General features: G+C 44.2%; 1 protein-coding gene across 4 annotated transcripts in view; it reads right to left on the bottom strand.

Annotated features, from left to right (window-relative positions):
• Window positions 1-26525, bottom strand: part of bnc1 (basonuclin 1) — a 63381-nt gene that overhangs the window by 20798 nt on the left and 16058 nt on the right. For all 4 annotated transcript variants that reach the window (XM_053886249.1, XM_053886241.1, XM_053886267.1 and 1 more), the window contains 2 exons: window positions 12264-12366; window positions 2478-2713 (listed from right to left, as the gene is read on the bottom strand). In XM_053886249.1, the coding sequence (XP_053742224.1) occupies window positions 2478-2713; window positions 12264-12366 (339 nt within the window). The remainder of the gene's footprint in view (window positions 1-2477; window positions 2714-12263; window positions 12367-26525) is intronic.

The following is a 26525-nucleotide window of genomic DNA, read 5'->3' as shown; positions in this document are numbered from 1 at the left end:
TCCATATCAGAAGACCGGATGATGGATCGTGCCTGCTCTTGCACCATGCATGTTCAGGTATTGGTGAATAATATAACAATTCTCGCCTCTGCCATGGACAAGGAGCTGTTTCAGAAGAATGTCATTCAGGGTGATGCCCTATAAAGGCCACAGGTGAAGGCAGCAGCTTTCCAAAAGATGATTCTTGCCTCATCTATTGCCAGAATTTGCGCTCTCACTCAGATGTCGGTGCGCAATTTATGGCTTTTCTGACCATCTTAGTACCTGGAGAATATAGAGGACGAAGAACACTTTCAGCCCACCTCTCTGAACATTTCAAGATGGAGAAGCACCGTGCTTCCTCCTTGTCGTCAGCTTCCTCCTCCAGGTCTAGGGACAGATTTGGTAAGAGGGAGGTGAGGATCGAACCCCAGAGGCTTCATGGGCCAGCCCAGCCCTCTAAGTGAATCAGGCCGTATCCCCATTCTGCTGCATCACAGATGTTACCTAAGATTTGGGTCATTACGGATGGATCCATTTGGGGGGCAACCTGGACGTGGACAGTGCTCGAGGGACGTGACCAGGTCCCATGAAAATTCTTCTTCACTTAGTTTCACGTCTGATAGGACATCTGTGATAGTGAGGTCAGACAACCTGACAGCGGAGTCTTATTGGCAGCGCTTGTCACTGAGAGTACATCACGTCCCAGATTTCCTAAACTGGGGCACGTACAAAATGTCTAGTGGAGGCGCTCCAGACATGGTAGAGGCAGTCTTTTTGCCTCAAAAGAGAATGCGTAGGCTCAGTTCAGGCTCCACAGTAGGAGAGGATGCACTAGCAGATCCAGTGTGGCTTCAGGGTCTGTTATATGCGTTCCCTGCTCAGATGGATGATGCTGTTCCTGCAGCAAGTGAGAGAGCCACTGACTTCAGACACAGTGGCTTCTGGGACTAGCTGGTTTCCAGATATAATCAGAATGACAGTGGGTTCTCCGTGATCACCACAGAGCTGTTATTCAGGCTGGAGGGACTATTCGATCTTGTCCAGTGCTGCGTCACCCTCTCAAAAGGTTTGAATGTTGAGTGGTTGAGACTGCGTGCTCTGGGATTATCAGAAGCAGTTGGTGCAAAACGGTTGTGGTCTGGTGAGCGTACGCTACTAGGTGGAGTTTGTTTGTGAGATGGTGCGAGACCAAGGGTCTCACATTGGTCACCTGTCCAGTGTGAGGAATTATTTCATTCCTTCACGAGTTGCTACACAAAGGTCGATTGGCATGGACACTGAACATGTTTGCTGATGCAATGTCTGCGGGGCAGCGGGAATTTGGACACTTTTCTGTAAGAATTCGTCCGGTGCTCTGGATTTTTACTTGGTGGTCTCAGACCTCCCGTGAGGAGTCCAATACCCAGATGGAGAACTGCTGCAGACTTCTCCACTGGATGTGTTATCACTGAAGATGGTGCTAAACCTGGCGTTAACATCTGCTAAGAGAGTTAGCAATTTGACTGCCTTATCAGTTAATTGCAGGTGCATGTCATTTGACGAAGACGCAAATTCATTGATGTTGCATCCTAATCCTATGCTATCAGACGGCGGTAGTTACTTTGTTATATCGGTCTCAGATTGTGATGTTGAGGTTGTTTTATCTGCCCCCTTATCGGGATGAGCAGGAGGCGACAAGGCATCTATTATGTCCAGTCCATACTCTGTCATGTTATGTCAGCAGGACTGAAGAGTTCCCCTTGTCAGACAGAATGTTTGTTTCCGATGGTGGGAGTTTGAAAGGAAAATTGGTGTCCTTTAGGCGCTTCTCTCTGTGTGCATTGCCATTGAGAGAGCGTTTATGCCACGGCCTCAGAGGCCCCTGAGGGGTACAGAACTCATTCTACTAGAGCTATCTCAGCTTTGGCGGCTCTGTTCAGAGATGCCTCAATAGAGGACATCTGTCTTTTTGGTCATCCGCTTAGACGTTTGCTCGAACATCCTTAAAGGACATGGTGGACTTGTTTGTAGCCCATGCGGTCATTTCTGGGAGTGCTGTAGTGACAAAAAGTGTTGTTTCTTCTGTATTGTTTTGGGGGATATTAGGTGTGTTTTGGGGTTATTGCTGTAGTTTTACCAACTTAAACAGTGGCAAACATGTTAGTCAGCTTTAATCATGGAGATTCTAAAATGTATTTATTAGTTTTACTATTAATAATAAAATAATATATTTGTATCATCATCATCTTCATCATCATCATCATCAACTTCTTCTTCATCTGCTTATTAGTATTATTATTATTATTATTATTTCGTGTTAATAATATTAATTTAATAGTGTGTCTAATAATAATAATAATAATAATAATAATAATAATAATAATAATAATAATAATAATAATAATAACAATAATAATAATAATAATAATAATAATAATAGCATTAGATTATAATGCTATGGTAATATAATTATAGCATGCACAAACAAACCCAAAAATATTTCCATCATTTGTCACCTGCAGAATGTATCCACGGATGTAGTCTTGCAGTGTCCAGTCCAATGCATTCAGGATCTGGCTAACCTCTTCCTGCTTCAGGACAGAGAACAGGCGGTCTAGAAGGATCTTGAGACGAATCGGAATGGCCTGGGTGCCATACAGCATCAGACTGCAGATGTCGAATACAACGTTGGAGTGGACAATTTCAACCTGGCTGCTGTCGTACATTTGATGAGTCTTTAACTTGCTCAAAGCTGTTAAGAGAGAAACAATTTCAGTAAAATAAGAAAAAAAAAAAAAAAAACAACAACAAATCAAAATAACATTTTTTAATTAATTATTATTTAATGTGACAGATTGACTGTTCTATGAACTTTATTTTGGATTAGAGATCCAGAAGTGGTTATGTTCATGTTCCAGTGTCTGTTGATTGCTGATTAGTTTTTTTTTTTTACTTTCTTTTTTTTAATTATCCATTTCTTGTTAAAGTCGGTCAAACCCAACCCTATACCTCCCCTGGGTCAGGGAGTCTAAGAGGTTTCTGCTCGATCATTTCCCACCACTTGTGGCTTCAGCCGCTCGATAAATGGAGGTCGAGCCCACTCCTCTGCCAGTGCAGGAACCAACCCAGTTCATGAACGACCTGCAGGACAAAACTGCATATTGTCTGCCCGGGGGAAATCTATAACTAACGCCAAGCCACTCTCACTGCACTAGAGTTTCTGGAGCTTCAGAAATCAGTTTGGGTGACGCTTGGTATGACCCAGGCCACAATCCTGGGTGGGCACTTTCATAATCCTGCACATGTGCAGCACCACAGCACGTGTGGCTCCAGCGGGCTCCGCTCCCTCTCAATGGATTTAAGTCTCTGCATCAGGGCACACTAGACATTCAGATTCAACCCTACTCCAGCACCACATCTTCTTTCCCCTCACTATATTTTTTGCTTTACATAGTTAGGGATGTGAGACCGGTAATGGCCTCTGGGGGTTTTCATACATGAATATGACCAGAATTCCCATTTTGGACTTCTCCTTCCATCATCGTGAGCTACTTAAACAGGAGTGTATTGACAACGGGTTGGTTGTTGAGCGATAACACGTTCTCCCATCTCCTTGATAAACGGGGTTTGCATCCCGCGTGCCAAGTTTCTATGCGGGACTCATGAAAGAGCGGTCAAAAAGCGTTAGTTCACAATGCCTCTTCTTACAGGCTTTACTCTAGGACTCTGTTGCAGGTTGGCCTCATTTATGTTTATTCAGCATGCTTATTTTGTGTTGAGCGAGCTGCTTCTTGCACTCACCCATGAACGCTGTTGTAGATTTAGATGTTTACTGCGTGTGTTCTGTGAATTAACCCAGTCGCATCTCCTTTTAGTCTTCACAAAGAGTCAAGCTGCATAACAAAGGCTCCTGGACCCTCAGAGTGCCCTAATTCACAATGGCTTGCCGTTGCAATCACTCTGAGTAGTTTGTTTCGTCTTGTGTCCACTTTCACCTAGGTCCAGTGTGTTGCATTTTACCATCATTTTCACAACATTTATTTTCCTTGAACCCTGTCATTTTCTTTCTTTCTTTCACACTCCTTGTTCTTGGTCAGCCAAACCTGTTGCACATCCTTTACTGCTCTCTGGCCTGTCTGTCTGTCTTGAATACAAATTACTTGGCATCTTTGCAATCCAGTCTCATGCGGACACACTACATGCCTCTGTCTTTGCCAAACATCTACACTCCACTTTCTGTTCATATTACTTTTTCTTTTGTTTTTGTTTCCCTCTTCTTCAGTGAGGAATTACACCAACACTATCAGATGAATAAATTAAAAGTATGTTTTTTTCTGAAATAAAGAAAAAAAGGGCTCTCATATTTTAAATTCTCTCACATCTACAGACTATGACAATTAGCTCATGCACATTGAGTATTGAGATAATACACATAAGAGGCAGCCATCTTTATCAATTAAAAAAAGAACACCATTAAAGGAACTTATCACTCAAGAGTCATTAAAATATTTTTTTTCAACAGGACATCAGTTACATTAATTTATTTTTATATTTACACTAATCATTTATTTTTACATAACATAACAGCAGAACAATTATGTTGCCGATAGTCATCTTTGTGTGAAATACGTCACTAGACTGCTGCTGCAGCAAGAAGAAAGGTTGATGCATGATTGAGCATCCATGTTTACAACCAGTGTACATAAATGTATCTGGCTCCAAAATGCATGTAATCTTTATAAGGCTGACTATGGATAGACCAGTAATTTTCATTCACATGCAGTGAGCAATGAGAAATCAGATGGCCGCCATTGCCACACAACATATTTTTTTCAGTAAATCACAGTGTGCCACTCAAGAGACCATTAACCCTTTGGGCACCAAAGGTGCAAAATTGTGACAACCAGCATGGCTGCATTTGAAAAAGCCCAGCTGGAAATATGAAGCCTGATCTATAACAGTCATTACCTTACACATACAAATGGCGGACACCTGTAACATTAATCTGTACAACATTCGTGGGCATGTGTCTAAAAGCGACAGTGATGCTGCATTGTGACAGCAGGTCTATTCACCATGCAACTTTCCTTCACCAGGGGTGAACTTGATGGAGGCATGGTCAAACATGATCATCACTCATGTCAATGTTTTTTTCTTTTGTAAAGTATGCCTCAATCGCTAACATTTCGAACATCCGTTGTTATAGTATTAATGAGCAGTAGCGATGTCAAAGCTGAATTTTTTATTGAAAACATGACAAAGGTGCCAAAAGGTTTAATTGTAGTTGACATTAAAATGCAGCAACATTAAACAGCAACAGACAAAAGAACCTGTTAGTGCTCTGTTACTGTTCGAAGTTGTACAAGCATTCCTCCGACAGATATTGTCCTGTTGTTTTTCGTGGTTGAAAATAAGGGTTCTGTATATCACAATATTCCATATTTTGACAGGCCAGTTGGCTTTAGACCCCTTGTCCTTTATGAAATCTGGAGACATGGCCGACGATCACCTCCTCTTCTATCTGGTCAAAGTCGGAGTACAGGCCTTGTTGGATGCTCTCCCTCAGGATTTCTGTTGTGTACAGTGATGGTAAACAAATATTATCTCCATGGTGGCACTTATTTAATCATCCACGTACACTGTGTCACACACATACAGTAGTTCCTGAAAATGTCATAATAAAGTAACGGTTTTGAACATAACATATTTACAGAAACATTTTAGAGCTGCACTTCAGAGAATCGTCATCCACATCCTCCACAGCAATTTGGACCACTCTACCGAAGTATATTTCAATGACATCAGGGTATTTGAAAATAACATGGCAGTACTGTATGTGTACAAACATTGTAACAACGGCTTTGATTTCTAGTTGTCTGGAAGCAAAGTACACTGAACTACTAACCTCCACTGCGGAAATGTGGTTGAAGACTCCTCAAGGACAGCAGTCTGACAAAACTGTGTCCCTCAGGTCGCTCAGTCTGACAGACAGTTTTACTTGTGGTTGGTAACTGACCTATATTGTAGATAAGAAAAATGATCTATTTGAAAATGTCAAATTAATTTCCATAACAATCACAACGTAAACGCAAGATCATAATCAACATAATTCTGTCATCTCAACCTGATCAGTAGGATCGAAGAGGAGCAGGGAGAAGAACAATCTTCACAAATACTGCACCCCTTTTTTTTTTAGTTCCTTTTTCCAGACAGTTTAGGTGTTCTTTATTGCATTTTGATTTCCAGAGTCCTGTCAGTAAACTTACGCGTAGATTCCTCAACCAATTCTTATGACTTCAGACGGTTTCTGAATGTGTAACTCTCTGTCAATCAATGCTCCTCATTGTTTCCCTCCTTTGGTGATGCAGCAGTGGGCATGTAATAGTTCATCACCACACAACCCTCTTTGAACTTAATGCATGGCTTCACAGGGAAGAGAATGTGTGCTTCAATCTTCAGTTGCACAAATGTCTTTCTCATTGCCACTTGCATCTTCCTACCGTTATAAACCTTCTGTGGGTAACCGTGGTCAAATGTTGTCCTGGTCTGATCATTTATCGTGACATTTCTACCTTGAGATCTTTAAATTTCCTCACTTCCTGTTGGAATTTTACGAGAATGGGCCATGGTCTGGCAACTTCCATATGCAGCAGTCTGATTCTCTGGGCAGAGTGCATCACAAAATCCTCATTGCATCCTACCTGGTTTTTGATAAGGTCTTCCTGAGATCATCAGCTTCATCATCATGTTCTTGGTTCTTACTCTGACTCCCAAGTTCGCAATTCTCTTCTCATAAACAGCTGATGAAATCTTTGAGGATGAATTTTTATGAACAAGCTCACTCAATATTGTGTTCTCTCTCTTTAGATCTTTTATCTTTCAGTGATGAGATCTCCACATATAATTTTGTGATGTCTCCTTTTATTTTGGCGATTTGCTCCATTTGTTTCTTCCCTGAATTTCTCTGCTTGTCTTTTCCCTCTCACTGACTTTGAAGTTGATTTAGCATTAACACTAACACCAGCTTAACACTACTTGGTTTGTTTGTGACAAGCACTGAACTCAATTTAGATCAGAGGTGTCCAAATTGGTCCAAGTGGACACCCCTGTGCAGTGAGTGCAGATTCCAATGCAACCAGCACACACAGCTTCACCAATCTGAAGACTGTAATCGGTTGATTGTTTCTCTGCTCCTGCCTGTTTCTGCTGACACCTGATTGGTTAAACAGTGCTTGCTTGATGGGATGGAACAAAAACCTGCTCCCACAGCGGCCCTATCGTATGATGTTCAGTAACGGTTTCATCAATAATTGACAATAAACTAAAACTCGTAAAGCGCACATCAGGTATGAACAATACTGTGACAATTTACAAAGCAAATTTCTGGTATACTTACATGCTGCTTGTACACTGGTGCTCCAACTTTTTAATAAGAACTCTCCTGTAGTCCTTATTTAGGCGTAGTGTCACAGCAAATCTTAATCTTTTCTCTCAAGTTGGTGAAACAGATCGTGGTGACACATAATTTTGAGATTATCCAGGTTGTCTCCAGCAGCAATTAATTTGTGCCACTGTGCTTCTGTGTCCTTTTTCGGCTGCGAAGCGGAGGAGTGATTTAAGCACATCTCTAAAGCCAACAATGTGACACTTGATCCTGTTTTGAACCAGGTTCAATAAAATGACCCAGATCTGCTAGATGGTTTGCAGTGATTGAGTTATTGAACTATTGTGACATTGTGACGTGACAGCGCCCATTTCCTCTTTTAAATGTCAAATACTACACAGCTAAATTTTATGACTGAATGAGTGTGTGAAGGTCACTCCATCCTCAGCTACGATGAGATGGATGCGAAGCTCAGCGACCTCAACACAGTGAGACATTTTTTGCTCTTATAAAAAGCTTGTCGCTGTTGATGTCAACGTTGTAACCCTTTTTGGGTTACTAAATACATGCAAACAATGTGTTTTTCATTTCATTTTACAAGTCTGATTTTGTGACTACTGCTTTAAGAAGAGTAATCCAAACTAACTATTATACTACTGTCTCTTTTAGCGATCTCACATTGCTCAAGTAGTTTAGTAAAGGATGTGAGACAAAATTGGGACTCATCCTCATCCCAAAAATCTTCAGTTCTTTAAGTGGAATTGCTTTCTTGAAATGTAAAATAAATTTGGTTTTCTTGTTTTTTTCTTTATAATTTTGAACAAAATCTTCAATCTATGAAATGAAACAAGATGTTGATGTGGTTCCCAAGATAATTTTTAAACATCCGAAAATCAATCAGTTTGCTCTCCTATTGCATATAACTTTTTGTCTGCGCATCTGGTGATGATTGAGGACACATTCAATATGTTAATGCATTCATCTTTTTTTACGAACATTTGAAAAAACATAACACATGGCCATCATATTCATTCTCTGCAATCCAGGATTCAGGTCTCTTAAGAAGTTATTCCCCATTGCTCAAAAAGTTTTGGGAGGGAGACCTAAGTCTGACACTCCATAAGCCGAAAAATGGCCTCATATCACAATAAATGTGTTAGTGTTGATCTCCTCTATTTGTTTAAATACATAAATTATAACACTGCATGAAATTACCGCGTTTATGGGAGTGATTTATTCCAGTTCTATAAGTTGGAGCAAGACCTAAAATAAAAGACACAAGAGTTGGTGTTACCTTTCATATGCTGATCTTTGTCTGTGAGGCAGAGTTGATGAGCCCCCTCCATATGTAACCCTTTCCAAAGGACTATTTGAGATAAAATTGATGACAAGATCTCCATAATCAACTCTCAACCATCTCATCATTAAGGATCACTGAAAAACAGTAAATACACTGCATGGCCCCCCAAAAAAAAGTCGCCACCAGGTCCTGGATCTGGGGTTGCTGAAGTTGGTCAGATCTAGGTTCAGCAACATTATGTGCTCAAAGAATGAGGTCAGCTGACTACCTGAATATGCTAAATGACCAGGTTATTCCATCAATGGAGTTTTTCTTCCCTGACGGCACGGGCATCGGGCTCAAATTGTGAAAAGACTGGTTCAGGGAGCATGAGTCATCATTTTCACACATGGATTGGCCACCACAGAGTCCAGACTTTAACCCCATTGAGAATCTTTGGGATGTGCTGGAGAAGGCTTTGCTCAGTGGTCAGACTCTACCATCATCAATGCAAGACCTTGGTGAAAAATTAATGCAACTCTGGATGGAAATAAATGGAAATAGATAGCTTGTTTCTGGGGAAGTGCCACCATCTCCTGCTCCAGACATAGCCACTCCGCTGGGGAGCATGGGGACGTCAATTGGATCCCTGCAAACGCTGGAGGACGGCGGCAAAATTAAGGAGTATAGCCCCTGATCAGTGTTCTGTTTAACCATGGCGAGAGGGGAGCGCACAGATTCACCCACACTGAATGAAAATCTGTAAGGGGTGGGGCCAGGGAACTAGACATCCTGCCCGTCACATCTGGCACGTGCAGGGGGCTCCCTTCGAAAAGGGCTGTGTAAAAGCGGCACTCGAATGTTGAGACACACACATTTCAAAATTACCTGATGACAGGAAATATCTTTTGAATGGTTTATTGACAGAGGTACCAGGACATTGTCTCTTGGTAGCGGAGGACCTGCCCCTCTGCGCCGGAGGAGGGCCGGCAGTAGAGGTGGAGGGCTGGTCTGGGTCACGTGTCGAGGCGCCTCCACCCGGACTTTGACGTGTCTGAAGCTCAGAGAGATGGGCAGAAGATTTCTTCGTCTCCAACTTCTCGAGGTACTCGGAGACGTTAGGCCCAAACAAGGTGTCGCGGGTAATCGATGCACCAATGAGGTTGCTCTTCTCGGCTTTCTTCGAAACACCATCTGGGAAAGCACGCGAATGCGGCCAGCGTCATCTTCTCAAAGGCTGCCGCCGTGACCTGTGCCCGTCAAAGCTCCTCGCCTTCCAGCTTGTCTTTTTGGGACAGGGACTGGTCCAGAGCAGCCGGCCAAAAGGTCATGTTGTTTGAGGGAGCCAGACAGAAGCCAAGCGTGTCACCCAGCAGAGGGAGTCCTCAGGTGGTGTCAATGCCTTCCACTGTGGAGTACACAGCGTAGCCTCGAGGCAGCGCCTTGATGGACTTTCAGAGTGGGCCCACTGCCGCGCCATCTTGGGACATGAGGCGGTAGGTCTGAACGATTTCTTCGAAGCCCTGGCGTACAGGGATACGGAGAAGTCTTCCTCCTGGGGTTCTGGTGGGACGGGGAGTGGTACCCCTAGCACCTCCGCTGCCGCCTGGAAGAGGCTGGGCATCTCCTCCATGGGGTACATGCGCTTGCTGGGCCCCACTGGAGTGCACTCGCCTTCGTCCAATGTCGCTTTGTCCTCTCGTCGTCGTCGTTGGGCAAGTTTTTTAGGTGGACCTCCTCCTTGTAAAAGTGACGGTCGTCCTCCTCCGTGGCGTCCGCCCAAATCAGCTTTGCTGGAGCTGGTTTGGAGCAGGTTGAGGAGACTGAGTCGGTGGGAGGGAGGCAGACTCCTGGTCGGTTCCCCCCCAACAAAGGCCGTTAGAGGGCAAAGCACTTATGAAATAGAACTAATTCCGTTATCATTGTTTGCCGTGTTCCCACCTAAAACACATTGGTGAAGAAATCTGGGATGACGTGCCGTCAATGGAGTCTTCATTCTTAATGACACCCTATAATTTATAGCTGCTGCAGAACACATCTATTACTGTTTGACAGTAAGTGGACACATTTGCTGATATCTATATTTAAGGAATGTTTGCAAGAAGCTCCACAAGACTCAACATAACCCAACACATTTGATGCACGACCTTGGTGAGAAAACATTTTGTTTGTGGGCTGTATTGATCTGTATAATTGTTTTAGTGTGCAGGCCGTTACTCTTTCTAACCACTGAATTTTGTTCTCCAGCATCTCATCTCACAACACCAGACCTTCCTTGTGAGTTATTGCTGCGGAGCCTGAGAACGTAGTAGGTGACCCATTTTCATCTGCTTTCCAAACTGTGTTTTACATTTTTTACCTATGTACTTATGTATTTGGCCACTGTCCTGTTGTCAAGTTTCAAGCGAAAGCGTCCTTGTCTGTGTGCCAGCAATTGCATTGTCATTGCAAAGCTTCAGCGTGAGATGTGTTGCAAGCCTGCATATTTTTGCCTTAAAACGTTACCATCTCCATTTCCTTTATAATCATCTCATCTAAACTAACCTCCAGCCTGAATGATCCTTTGCAAGTTTGACACAAAGATGAGAAGCTCTGTGGTTCACACAGTGAAAAGCATCTGACTAAAACGGAAGTCTTATAGCCGCAAAACCACCATCAATGGAAACCAGTGGTTTGACCTTCTCCTTGAAACAAATATGTGGTGCATGTGCTGGCTCTGGTAGGACAGCATCTCCAAAATTACCAGATGTTTACTCAGGGTGTGATGTCATTGTGTCCTCAATTACACAGGGGGGACACAGTGGGGGTGTTTAAAGTTCAGACAAACAAGTCTCATTCCATTAGAAATGCGGACGACCTGGCTAAAATAGATTTCTCTAAAAAAATCAGAATGGAGCTGATATCATAAAGGCATAAAGCCCTTCTGTATGAATATAGGCATATATAGGGGGCTACCCCTTCCTCCAGTTGGGTGGAGAGTATATTAAATATCTTTCCGGGAAAACGTGATGCCTTACAAGGGAATAAAGTTATCTGGAGTTATTAACTAACAACGTGTCAATTGCTATTAAAAAGTCCTCAAACGGTTGTCTGCAAGTAAGTCTGTCAGTCAGGTGGAGAGCCACTAATGGGCTTATAAATAGCAACTAACATCCAATGTAATTCTGTGATGAGGGTTTCTGAACTGACTATCCAGTCCCCCCGGCTGGAGCACTACACGGGAAGGAAAACCTTTTTTACTCAGTTAAAATGCCTATGTGTCAACATGCAACGCAGGTGGATGCCTTTGTCATCAGTATAGGCCGCTAATCCACTTTCTCAATGACACAATGTTACACCATAGGAGCGAGGAGGGTTTGATCAAACAGGAACAAAGTATTGGAAACACATCTATTTAGATACTGCATGTTTGGAGAAGAAGAAGATCTGAAGAAGTAACCAGGAACAAAACAGACTTGAATTCAGCATCAAAATACCACCAAACAAAAACACCTTTTTTGTGGTTCTTCGGTCAGTATTAGAAAGACAATATCAAAAAAAAAAAAAAAACAGTTATACCAGTAATAGCAATTTTTGGGCTCTTGAGTGCTAGACAGTCTGTCGAAATACATTTGATCGAGGGCACATGCAAAGACCTACCGTGGGACACCCAGCCATGCTTGCAGGTGTCGCATTGCCTCTTCTTGAGCTTACTGGGCCTAAAGTTTTCACAGCTGCAGTTCTTCAAAGTGCAACAGATCGCCTGAAACACAGACAGTGAGATTTATTTATTTATTTTTGTCTTGTGTTTATTTACCACAATTTCAAGTAATTTCCTATTTCTTTCATTTGACATTAGTGGTGTTGCTTGATTGTTTTTCTACATGATGTCTATTAAAAATGCAATGTGATAAGTCTAGTGGTTAGCACTCTCGCTTGCAGCAACAAGGTTGCAGGTGCGATTGCCGGATTACATTGGTGGTCTTTTTGCATGGAGGTTGCATGTTCTCCCTGTATGCTCATGGCTTTTCCCCGGGTACTCCAGTTTCCTCCGACAGCCCAAAGACATGCTCACTCTGTTAAATGGACACTCTGAAATTGCCCCAAGTGTGCATGTGTGTGTGAATGCTGTGTGTGCCCTGCAATGGAATGGCGACCTGTGCAGGGTGTATTCGTGCCTCTCAACCAATGACCAATGGGATAGCTGCAACCCTGAACTGGACTGGCAGTGGTTAACTTACAATGTATGTATATTGCTTTCACTATAAGGTAAACTCATCACTTGGTACGCAGAAGAAATTGTTGTCTGTTATTTTTCACGTATAATGTCCCAAATATGTCTGTAGCACTTGTGTTCACAATGATTTGCTGCTCACTGTATCTGAGGATTTCCAGTAAATATTTACAATAAGTGGAACAGTTGTTGCTAATTGTGCACTACTCTGTAGTCAGCCAATATTGTTGAGAAGTGATGACTTTCAGAGAGAGAGCCGAGGTGGAGAGTACAGTGATGTCACGATGACTTAAAACACATACGATTCATGACTGTGAATAAAGCCAAAGTGTTTTAGTAAAAAAAAATCGTTACATTCACCATTAAATTTGTGATTTTGCATTTTTTAATGACAATCACAGACAAAAAACTGATTAGTTGCAAAAAAAGTAATTGTAATGGTTTTCCCTTTTTTTCCCACCAAGAATAAGAAAGTCCCAATAAAATGGATTTTGCTTATAATTGTAATTATTGAGTCTAACTCGCTCTCTCTCTCTCTACATATATATATAATGCAATGTGTATTATATATATATATATATATATATATATATATATATATATATGTTTGAACACAAATGAAGAAATTGTTGAGCAGATGTGTTCCATTGTACATATGGACACAAAAGCATTTGGAGTGAGAATGTGTTGAACAGCCATATGGCCTGGTCATATGCTGACAGTGACTCCTTAACATCAGATGGTGGGAACACCACTATTCATTTCATCAACTGAAGTGATTGTTGATATTGAATATGTTCTTATTGAGAGCTTGCCCTGTTACCAGCACTGTGCCACTTAAAATATTCTTCCAGGTTTAAAAACAAGCAAATCCTTGGATAACTTAGATTAGTTAGAATAGTGAGCGTAGTCCATTTCATTTGGATGTATCTGTCACTGCATGTCGACCAAACCATGGTATCTTAAAATGTTTTCGACCATTTTGATTATGTGGTTGATATTGATGGGTGTATTTAGTTTACTACTCAACACCAGTTTGAAGTACCCTCTACAGACTGTCCCCTCCATTACATATTACATATAACTGTGTCATGTGCCTTTTCTGTCCGTCTGTTTTTTAATGTTGTATTTCCTTCGCGTTCCTTCCATACACTTTTACTTTGTTCCTTCCACCTCGTTTCCATGTTCCTGTCTCTACGCCACCTTGACAAGCATACGCAGTTGGTGCTCATTCCCGCTGATTCTCCCTCCGTGGATATAAGCTTCCCAACAACAGCTACGTGTGCCGGACTGAAGCGTCTCATTCGTCCAGGTAATAGCTCGAATCCCTATTTCAGCCCTATCTCTCGCCCTTCACTCTTCTTAGTTTCATTTTCTTCTCTCTCTCTCCTGTAAAACTCAGTCGCCGAGTGAGCAATTTTATCCCGCTCACTCCTTTGTTCCCTAACGTTTAACCCTTGCGTGCGTGTGTGTAATCACCACCACCGAGCGCTTTGTTTGTCGCCACCGCGTTGAGGTTAACTCCCTGTGTCCTTTTCTGTTCTCCCAGTTTAGTAGGTCGTTGATTTCCTAATCTGCCTCTCTTGTTTTGCAGATTTTCTTGCCAGAGTCACTATTTAGTTCTGAAGTATTCAGAGATATGTGTATTATGTGTGTATGTTACATCTCCTCTTATATTATGTGTCATGATAACCATATTTCTCAAGTTTCTCATGTTACTGATTTTGATGAAAGAGGTTGCATAGAAATTTCATTTGTTTACTGTTTTTTGGGCGTGCATCTCCTCAAAAACTTGTAGTATCTTCCTTCTGTGAAACATAACTGCTGGGCCAAAGGGCCAAGAATGTGTATGTTACCTGTGTTACGTTCACACGTACAATCATTTAATGAAAGATTAACTCATGAAGATTATCTCTGCAGCCATCATTCAACAATCTAGCTCTAATCTAAGACACTGGCTCTTTGAAGTAAACAACAGAGTCCAGCTCCTGATTAGGAATGAGCAGCTTCATGTTTTTTGTTGTTTCTCTTTATTTTGTCCTTTATATCTGACTTTAGTTTTTTGTACAGCCCAGGCAATAAAGGGTTGGACAAAGTTTTTCTGCTGGGATCGCTGTACGATGGGTCAAGAAGATGCATGAATTCCCTGAAGCCCTTGTCATCCACAAGTGAAAATGGTTAGAACTCTATTGCAACCATTTTCACTAGAGCCATATCCAACTGACTTTCCCTTGAAGAACTCATGGGCCTTTTAGTAAAGGTGCTCATGGCAGTTTGCTGCTGGCCTCTTGGTTTGACTGACAGTTGGGGGATATGGATGGTGCTAAGCTGATCCTGATGTTGGAGAGGAAGTGGTGACTGTGGTAATAGCTCCAGTTGCAGCGGCGGCACCATCATCAAAATTTCTCCTGACCTTTGATAGCAGCTCAGTTGGATGTGAGGTGATGTGAGAAAGTGTCTTGTTAAATTCGAAGTATGACCATTCTTGGTGGAGAGCTTATTTTTGCACACCTTGCATTTTCTTTCAGTGGCCGAAGTTTCAATAAAATGACTCCATATGTCGCACCTCTTTCTCTTACTGCTCATCATCACTGCTCGCGCTGCATTGTGGATCGTGGGCAAATACGTGACGTTAACTACCATATTTTCCAGACTACAAGCCACAACTTTTTTTCTCACGGTGTGGATTTTTACTGGGACTGCTCCAATCGATCGGTCACTGATTATGAAAGGCTTATCTCGGCGTGATCGGTGAATGCCAATCACTGCCTGTCATAGCGGATCACAAAATTGGACAGAGCACAGGGATTTTTCAGTCACTCGCCGGTCTGAGCATGACATTCGGAACGTGAAGCATATTGCGCAAGAAATAATCATTAATTTCACTGAGCCAGTCCTTGCCTCTTGGAGCATCATTCGTTTTTACAGTCTGAAGAGCGTTAGGCTGGCAAAAATATTGAGGCTTATCACATGAAACTGATGACATCACGGGCGTCTGCCAACAGAGACTATCTACTGGAGGTTGAAAACAGTAGTACGAAACTACACGAAGACGACAGTGAGACGATCCAACACCAAATCGAAGTTATCACCGAACAGACTGTCTGACCGGTAAGTTAGAATAAAGACGAGCTATGATGTTACCCAACGAAGGTAAAAAAAAAAACACTCTCCTCCACTCATAGGCGATCCTTGAGTCATTTTGTCTGCTGTTCTAAGAGATAAACTCTGTTTTATTATAACTGACATTATTGTCAATGTAATATTCTGTGTGTGATTTTCAGGCAAACCTGCTTATAAAATTCATGGTACTCATTCTGCGACATCTCAGACACATGAAGAATGGTGACAAATGTCCAAGGCAATTTGCCATTCATTTGGGTGCCCCTCCATTCCCTGATGCCCCATCTCTCTCTCTCTTCCCCCTTTCAACCCTCCATCCCGCCAGACTTCACACAAAAATACATTTGGGCAATACAGGGTGTACGATCCCATTGCAGGTACTTTTCTATGCTAAAAACCATGTTGCTGGTGCAGTGTGTGACCACTAACATTCTTGTCTCTCAGACCCTGTTCCTGTGGGGTGTCAAGGAGGATACTGCAGAACCTGTTCCATGTGCTGGAGAGAGTCATTTGTTTTACGTTATTTATTCTTGTTATATTTTGAAAAAAAAAAACAGTTTTAAAATATTCCTCTGTTATTTTATTTATCTTCTAACATTTCTCTGATTAGATTGCCTGCATTCTTCCCTCAGAGGTAATAGTTTGCTGACCTTTTACTTGTTCATATGGTGTCAACTCTTCAAGATGGTTTAGAACATGCTCAGAACCCAGTCTGCGCAGTAAAGCTGGAATCCCTCCAGATGAAGCGCAGTGTCTGGGATGAGATCACTCAACCACTTCTCCGTGGAACACAAAACACAAGAGGAGGAAAAGTCTCTGTTCCGTCTCAACAGCAGCGCCAGTTCATCATCTTATTGCTGAACTAGCAGACGTTGGACAGGATTATCCCGGCAAGCGGAGTGCTCGATCCTCTCCTCCTCAGTCTCTTCCGCCCAACCAAAAGGTGAACTAACTCCGAAAGTGACACCAAAAATACTGGTAGTAAGTCAGACAGAGTCATAGCCCTGATATTCATCAACTGATCATGTGTGTAAGAACACGCAGATGCTCCATCAAAACACAAAAATAAACAAAATAGCACGCAGAGTATTTCCAGGCCAGCCTGCATCGGCGCCATCTTGAAACATCATTTTCAATTTGAGAGACACATGAAGTTTGTTTTTAATCAGTTTGCCCAAAAGTCCTTCAAACTTTTTATGGCAAATAATTATGAAAGCAGAGCGATAACCAGCATTTGGTTTCGGTAAGTTTTTATAATTTATGTTTCACAGTTATGTTTCACAGTTTCATGATATTTAAAAAGAAGAGCTTTATACTGGCTAAACTCCAACCTGATTGTTCTCTTTTTTTCTCAAGCAGGCAAAATGCATGAAAGGGATCTAAAAAATATCCAAAGTATCGTCACTCTTTCTGTCATCAGTAACCTGGATCAATCGATTAAAAAAATAATAAAATCAATTATCTTGTCTTCATAGCAGGATTCCCTGACGTAAGCAGAAAGAGATGTATGCCCTTGGAATTGTGTCGCTCTTGCCCTTACTTATGTAAGTTTTGAAACCTAATTTTAACAACAGCCCATGTTGAGTCTTATTACACGCTTGAATTCCTCTCAGCCGCTTTCTTGGTTTTGTTTTCTCCTCCTCGCTCCGTTTCTGTTCTCCTCTCCTAAATTCTATAATCAATCCACGTGTGAGTCTTATTTAGCTCACCTTTTCATTTAACGATTGTTATAGCCTTTTTCCCTTCGTGTGAGTGAGTTTGAGTGTTCTCCTCCACTTAGCGCTTTTTGTTGAAATGGACCTCGTGAGTTTGTATCCGAGCGTGTTTGAGACGTATAACGTGTTTGAAACTTCAACTTTCTTTTGTTACAGATTTTTCCCAGTCCCTTTTAGTATGTACCGGTTCATGTTTTGGCTCCGGCGTCTTCAGTTGCTGTCTTTGTCTTCTGTGTGTATAGTAATTTGTCTATTAAATGTATTAATTTAATCTTGTTGTCCGTGCCTTCTGTAAGTCAGCAATTAACTGCACCTGGGTCCATCCATAGGCAATTATGTCAGCAGATAGACAAAAAAATTACTAAAAAGGTCAGCTTTGTGGTTGTACAAAAGCCAAAGAGTAAAAGTGCGTTTTAAGAAGTGTTTTAATAGTGGACAGTGATGATGCCTGTCTAACATGGGGAGGGAGGGCATTCCATAGCCAGGGGCCACAGACTGAGAAAGCCTGGTCTCCTCTCATCTTTCGCTTGGTTTTAGGTACCTCCAGGAGTCGCTGGTCAGCTGACCTCAAGGACCGCGGAGGAACGTAGGGGGTTAATTAGCTCCACTAGATACAGCGGGGCAAGACCATTTAAAGATTTAAAAACGAACAGAAGAACTTTAAAATCAATTCTAAAAGTCACAGGCAGCCAAGCTAAAATGGGCGTGATGTGCTCACTTTTGCGTGACCCCATTAAGAACCTGGCTGCAGCATTCTGGACCAGCTGCTGATGGGACTGCGACACCTGGCTAACTCCTACAAGGAGACAGTTGCAGTAGTCCTGTCGGCACGAAACAAAAGCATGAATCACTGCATCCGGATGCTGCCTGGATAAAATGGTTTTCACCTTAGACAGCCAACAGAGATGAAAGAAACACGGTTTAACAACCGCGCTGATCTGAGAATCAAATTTAATATCACTGTCCATTTTAAAACCAAGGTTTCTACCCACGGGTTTAACATAGTCGGACAGAGGACCCAGGTTAAAAGATAGAGGATCACAGACATTACTGGGTCTAAAAATCATCACTTCAGTCTTTTTATCGTTAAAACTGAGGAAGTTTAGGGCCATCCAAGCTTTAACGTCTGTCATACAATCCAGAAGCGGGTTCACGGAGAGGCAGTCATCCTTCTTCAAAGGGAGATATAGCTGACAGTCATCTGCGTAGAAGTGGAAGGAAACTCCATGATTCTTGATGATGGCTCCAAGTGGCTGAAGGTAAAGTGAGAACAGTAGAGGGGCCAAGATGGAACCCTGAGGAACTCCACATGAAACAGATGAAGTGGAGGATTCACAGTCCAACAATTTTACGTTCATGGTTCTGTTGGACAGGTACAACTTAAACCACAGACCCAGCGATGCCCACCGGGTGGACGAGGCACAAAATTAAAATGTTGTGATCGACTGTATCAAAAGCATCAAAAGGTAAGGTCCAGCAAAACCAACACACAATGTTCTCCAGCATCACAAGTTAAGAATATGTCATTAAAAACTGTCAGCAAAGCAGATTCTGTGCTGTGGTAAGACCTAAAACCAGACTGAGAAGCCCCTAAAATATTAAAATCATCTAAAAAGGATTGTAGTTGCAAGTAAGCTACTTTCTCCAGAATTTTGGAGATAAGCCTGTAATTTGACATGGTTGAGGGATCCAGACCTGTTTTTTTTAACAGTGGCTGTATTGTCGCATGTTTAAAACCATTGGGAACCACTCCAGATGCAAGGCTGCTGTTCATAATTTGAAGAACCGGCGGACCAATCATTGGGAGAACATCTTTGACAAGGCGTGGAGGCACTACATCATAGGGAGATCCAGATGGTTTAATTTGTCCGACCACTTTTTCGAGAGCAGTCATAGTTATAGGTTCAAACTGGTCAAAAACAGCTGGACCAACAACATCAATCGAGGATCGATGTCTGGAATCGCAATAGAAGCCCTGGCGGTGGCAACTTTATCAATAAAAAATTCTAAAAACCGATCAGAGTTGTCAGAGGTTGAGTCTGAGCAGACAGCCTGTGGAGGATTGAGGATCCAAGGTACTGAACAGGACACGTGGATTGTTTTGGCTGCATACAATAACCTGTGACAAGTAGTCCCTTTTTAGCCCTTTGAACTGAAACCTGATAATTTCTCCAGCACTGTCGATAGATCTGTTTAGACATTTCCAGCTTGTTCTTCCTCCACTTGCGCTCAGCCCCACGGCAGTCCTGCCAAATAGCATGGATTGTACTATTAAACCAGGGTTCAGGCCTGGGCCTGAGTTTAACAGTTTTTAAAGGTGTAACAACGTCTAGTATAGATTAACAGGAGGAGTTAAACCAGGTGGTTCAGTATCTGATTGAATTGATGCAGGCACAGTCATATCTTCAATGGCTGATGAAAATTGACTGGTGTTGGAGGAGTTAATAAAGCGACAGCATCTAATTGTTGCAGGAGGTTTTGAAGCAGCTGTGGATACTGGAGCCTCAAATATGACCGACCAATGGTCAGTAAAAACTGTTTCCTCGACCACCAGGTTGGACACAGGCAGACCGTAAGAGAAAACCAACTCGAGTATGTGTCCTTTGACGTCACCTCGAAGATGTTGCTCACCAAGTCACTTAGGAACAGTTTCTTGCACTTAAGATCCTTGTTAAAAACGATCGCCATTCCTCCCCCTCTGGTGTCTCCAGCTGTCATCCACGTCTCCGTCACACAGAGAAGATCTTGATGACGTGATTTGAAATAATCCCGGAGAACAAATGTTTTGTGCATTCACTAGTCCAAACTTTGATGGGACAGGAACCTGAGTCTTGGTAGGTTCCTGAGCCCAGGGCAGTAGCTGTAGGTACAACGGATTCACCCGGCGGTGTATGAGGCGAGGCGGGCAGCGAAGGCAGTGGCCTCCCATCAGATGACATAACGGACGGCAGATAATATCCACCTGGAACCATGGATCGCTGAGATATATGAAGATGGTGCTGTAATCCTCCTCCATGGACCGTCACCTTATCGTGGTGGGGGGGTTTGAGTACCTCAATGATTCAGGGAGCTATATTGTCGGGAGCCTTGTGCTCCTGGTAGGATCATCCTTGACAAACAGGTCCCTGATGAGAGGTCAGACTAAGTACGGTCCAGACGACTTTATGGAGGAGGGAAAATGGATGAGGAGTACCCGGCCCGGAGGGACACCGGGGCCCACACCTGGAGCCAGGCCTGAGTGTTGGGCCCGTCAGCGAGCGTCTGGTGGCCGGGCGACCCACGTAACCCGGCCGGGCACAGCCCGAAAGAGCAGCGTGGACCATGCTTCATCCATCCCATCGTTGCCCCATGGGCTCACCACCTGTGGAGGGCAATCCAGGAGTCAGGTGCGCTGTCATTTGGGTGGCAGTGGAAGGAGAGAAGGCTGGCGCAGAGGCCCTGGGCTGCATCGGTTAGCTCTGGGGACGTGGAATGTCACCTCTCTGTGGGGTAAGGAACCTGAGTTAGTGCGGGAGATGGAGCGTTACCAGTTAGATCTGGTGGGGCTCACCTCCACGCACAGTTTGGGCTCTGGAACCCAGCTCCTTGATAGGGGCTGGACTCTGTGCTTCTCGGGTGTTGCTCATGGTGTGAGGCGCCAGGCGGGAGTGGGGATACTCACAAGCCCCCGGTTGAGCGCCTGTTTGTTGGAGTTCTCTCCGATGGACCAGAGGGTCGCCTCCCTGAGGCTTAGGCTTCGGGGAGGGAAAGCTCTGACTGCTGTTTGTGCGTATGCACCGAATAGCAGTTCGGAGTATCCGGCCTTCTTGGGGGTCCTGGATGGGGTCCTATGTGAGACCCCACCCGGTGACTCCATTGTCCTCCTGGGAGACTTCAATGCTCACGTGGGCAATGACGGAGAAACTTGGAGAGGCGTGATTGGGAGGAACGGTCTGCTTGATCTTAACCCTAATGGTTGTTTGTTGTTGGACTTCTGTGCTAGACATGGTTTGTCCATCACAAACACTATGTTCGAACATCGGGAGGCTCATAAGTGTACTTGGTACCAGAGCTCCCAAGGTCGTAGGTCAATGATCGATTTTGTGATCGTTTCATCTGGCCTGTGGCCACATGTTCTGGACACTCGGGTTAGGAGAGGAGCAGAACTGTCAACTGATCACCATCTGGTGGTGAGCTGGCTCCGATGGCGGGGGAAGCCTTTAGACCGACCGGGTAAACCCAAACGGATAGTGCGGGTGAACTGGGAACGTCTGGAGGACGTAGCCGTCAGAGGAGCATTTAACTCACACCTCCGGGAAGCTTTTTCACGCATCCCTGTGGAGGTTGGGGACATCGACCATGAGTGGTCGGTGTTCAAAACCGCCATGGCTGAGGCTTCAGTTGCGAGTTGTGGCCTGAAGACCATCGGTGCCTCAAGGGGCGGCAACCCAAGGACATCTTGGTGGATACCAGGGGTCAGGGAAGCCGTCCGACTGAAGAAGGAGTCGTATCGAGACCTAATGTATTGTGCGACTCCTGAGGCAGTTGCAAGGTACCGTCTGGCTCGAAGGGCTGCGGCTTCGGCTGTTGCTGAGGCCAAGCAGCGGGTGTGGGAGAAGTTTGGCGAGTCCATGGAGGAAGACTTTCGATCGGCACCAAGGCGCTTCTGGAAAACGGTCAAGCACCTCAGGAGGGGGAGGCAGCGGAACATTCAAGCTGTTTACAGCAGGGATGGTTTGCTGCTGACTTCAAGAGAGGATGTAATTGGCTGTTGGAAAGAGTACTTTGAGGAACTCCTGAATCCGGATATTCCGCCCTCTGTAAGGGAGACAGAGCTGGAGGCTGATGGGCAGTCTTTGTTAATTTCTCGGGCTGAAGTCACTGTGGTAGTCAAAAAACTGCACGGTGGCAAGGCTGCGGGAGTTGACGAGATTCGTCCTGAAATGCTGAAAGCTCTGGGTGTTGATGGGCTGTCGTGGTTGACACGCCTCTTCAACATTGCGTGGAGATCTGGGTCGGTACCGGACGAGTGGCAGACGGGGGTGGTGGTCCCTCTATTTAAAAAGGGGGACCAGAGAGTGTGTGCAAATTACAGAGGCATCACACTCCTCAGCCTCCCTGGTAAGGTCTACTCCAAGGTGCTGGAAAGGAGGGTCCGATCGATAGTCGAACCTCGGATTCAAGAGGAACAATGCGGGTTCCATCCTGGCCGTGGAACTACGGACCAACTCTTTACTCTTGCGACCGTTCTCAAGGGTTCCTGGGAGTATGACCAACCCGTCTACATGTGCTTTGTAGACTTGGAGAAGGCGTATGACCGAGTGCCCAGGGATCGGTTGTGGGAGGTGCTTCGGGAGTATGGGGTGAGTGGTTCTCTACTGAGGGCTGTTCAGTCTCTGTATTCCCGGGGCGGGAGTTGTGTTCGTATACTTGGATGCAAGTCCGATGTATTCCCAGTGAGGGTTGGTCTTCGCCAAGAGTGTGAAGCGGCTGGCATGAGGATCAGCACCTCTAAGTCCGAGACCATGGTTCTCAACCGGAAACGGATGGATTGCTCTCTCCGGGTAGGGACTGAGATCTTGCCTCAAGTGGAGAAGTTTAAGTATCTCGGGGTGTTGTTCTCATGTGAGGGGATTAGGGATTTGGAGATTGGTCGGTGAATTGGGGCAGCAGGGGCGGTATTGCAATCCCTTTGCCGCACTGTTGTCCATAAGAGAGAGCTGAGCCAGAAGGCAAAGCTCTCTATATACCGATCAATCTTCGTCCCGACCCTCACCTACGGTCATGAGCTTTGGGTCATGACCGAGAGAGCAAGGTCCCGGATACAAGCGGCTGAAATGGGTTTTCTCCGAAGGGTGGCAGGCGTCTCCCTTAGAGATAGGGTGAGAAGTTCTGTCACTCGGGAGAGGCTCGGAGTAGAGCCGCGGCTTCTCCACATTGAGAGGAGTCAGTTGAGGTGGTTCGGGCATCTCATCAGGATGCCCTCTGGACGCCTCCCATTGGAGGTGTTCCAGACACGGCCAGCTGGGAGGAGACCGAGGGGTCGACCCAGGACCAGGTGGAGAGATTATATCTCTACGCTGGCCTGGGAGCCTCTCGGGATCCCCCAGTCGGAGCTGGTGGATGTTGCTCGGGAGAAGGGCGTTTGGCGTGACCTCCTGAAGCTGCTACCCCCGCGACCCGGCAACGGATAAGCGGACGACGATGGATGGATGGATGGATGGTGCTGTAATCCAGTGCACGGATGACTTGAGGGCACAGCAGACGCGCTCGTAGTTTAATGAGGCATCCGGTGCGCTTTCCCCATCTGCGTTTTCGCCGGTAGGCCGGGATTCCAAACAACACAGGGGGCAAACATTTTTCTTTCTTGAGGCACGAAATCAAGTTCTCCTTGAGAGAAAACTGTAAACTGACTAGTGTTTCGCGATCATAAACAATCAGGCAGCTGATCTCCTTAGTAAGGAGCACTAGGAGCAGGAGCAGCAAACAGCTAGCCCTACACACTGGCGCCATCTTTTTTCTCCACTGTTTCTATGTCAGTACTGGGAGGCACAAAGAATCATTGAAATATGTAAATATGCAGTTGTTATCTTTAAAGCGGCAATATGTAATATTTAGACATAGATTATTTTCAGATTTCCCGAGACGACAGGTTTCATTTTGAATAGTCCAAAGTCCCGGAGCCAGACTCTCCAGTTCTCTGTTAAACGCTCCTTTGGAGTATGTAACTTTCTCCTGGCGGCCCGCCTCAGTCATGTTCTGACAGTGGCGTCACAGCCCCAACTCCACCCCCACCGCAACACTTTACGGCAAAAGGGCAGGGCTACCTCGGCAGTGAGCGAGGCCCGCAAAAGGGCCGCTGTGGGTGCAGGTTTTTGTTCTACCCCTGAAAGCACAAAGAGGTTAACCAATCAGGTGTCAGCTGAAACAAACAGCACCAGATTGACGATCAACTGATTACAGTCTTCAGACACCTCATTGGTGATTAGGTGTCCTCTTGATCGGTTGGAACAAAAGCCTGCACCGCACTGCGGCCCTTTGAGGACCGGTTTGACACTTGTGATTTACACCGTGGCAGAAGCAAGAGTTCAAAGTGAGGAGTCCATGAAGAGAAAGCGTGAAACCGACAGAGCAAGATCTCAGACAAGAGTCAATATAGGAGGTGCATTTACAGCCTGGCGAGAACAGAGAGCTACCAATGGATTTTCTTCTGATTCTAAAGTGGCAATGTTTCTACTCAACTTGTAAGTCAATTTTGTGTTCACTGCTGTCTCTGTTGTGTAGCCAAACCATGAAACAAATGTCTATATGCTTGTTGTTTTTATATAAGTGTAGTGTATCTATGTTGGTAGCGAAACAGATGAACTGTGGTGCTAAAATTATATACTTTGCGTATGGTGAAAATAGTTTTTCAATGAATTAACTGCCAGCGAAAATGACTGGCTCACGTTCTACCACAGTTATGGGTGTTGCTGTTGGTCGTATTCGAAGTGTACAGTGAATATATTGCTGTCCGAACCAATTAGCCACGATGCTAATAAGGCCTGGAAGGCATTCTTTGTGCTTACAGGTCTTGAATGTGTTATCAAATGTGGGGAACTTATTTTTCAGACGATAACAAATGTATAAGTGTCCGTTAGTAATTTTATTGTGTTTATCATGATATAGTGTCGATATATCCAGCAAAACCTTTTAGCTCCGACACTAACGTCCGTGGCTAAGCATAATGTGGCTAGTAGTGATGGTCCAGTGGCACAGATGCGCCGATGCGTGAGCCAAGCTCCCAGGGCAAACTCCATGTCGATGCGTGTACCGCTTTAAGATAGTCACGTGACCAATGCCGGAACTGTGTAGACACGGCAGTTTCGTGCCAAACTGTGTTTATAAGGAAGCGCATCTGTTGATGGGATGGAGTCGCAAAACGAGCATTGAGTTATTGACGCGTTCATTGCTTGGCGAATATTGCGGTCAAAGATGGAAGACCTCCATGGAAAACGTAAATTTTCTGCCATGTGGGATCATTTTGACCTTCTGCCGGAAAATAAGGTATTTATATCGATACCCACTTTATTTAATTACCCACTTCTCATATTTTCTAGTGAAATTATTTTCAAAATAACTCTTATTATCTTATCCACATTACTTTTTTACAGGTAAAATGTCGCATTTTGCGACAGAATTGTCTTACACCAACAAAAAACACCTCCTCATTGCTGAGACACACCGGATAAATCCAGGTATACAAACATTATCTTGCTTTCTCTCAGTTTCTCAGTTGAAAGATAGGATATCAGTAACTCTTATTGATTTGTGCTTAACAATCAAGCTTCCAGGAAAGAGATGCTTGACCAAGCACTGCACTGTGGAGAGTGAAGGGTTCAAGGAACTTCTTAAGGTCCTTCAACCCTCGTATGTTTTGCCAACCAGAAAGGTTTGTTTTAGATAAAGTAGTAGTTTACAAAGCCAGTTTATTCCATCAGTATTTCAAACGTATTGACTGCTCCAAACACGATTGCATCCATCAGACGGCTCCAAATTCGGCACTCAATTTGCATTGCACATAGTCTAAATGTATTAGTTAGAAAGTCTTGTGATCAGATCCCTGCACTGACAGCCATCAGACACAAAGCTAGGCACGTAGTCACATATTTCCGCTCCAGTACGACAGCCAAGGAGAAGCTTGCTCAGGTGCAGCAACAGATGGGACGACCAAGTCTGAAACTGATCAATGAGGTGCCAACACGCTGGAACAGTACATATGAAATGTTGTCTAGGCTGCATCATGAGAGGGAACCAGTGTGGGTATCTCTGGCCTCTCTAAAGACAGATTTGACTCCACTGACTGCTGATGAGTTCACCATCGTAGGGGAA

Source organism: Synchiropus splendidus, chromosome 1 (genome assembly GCF_027744825.2).
Source record: "Synchiropus splendidus isolate RoL2022-P1 chromosome 1, RoL_Sspl_1.0, whole genome shotgun sequence".
NCBI lineage: Eukaryota > Metazoa > Chordata > Actinopteri > Syngnathiformes > Callionymidae > Synchiropus > Synchiropus splendidus.
This window is presented reverse-complemented; position numbering and strand designations above follow the sequence as displayed.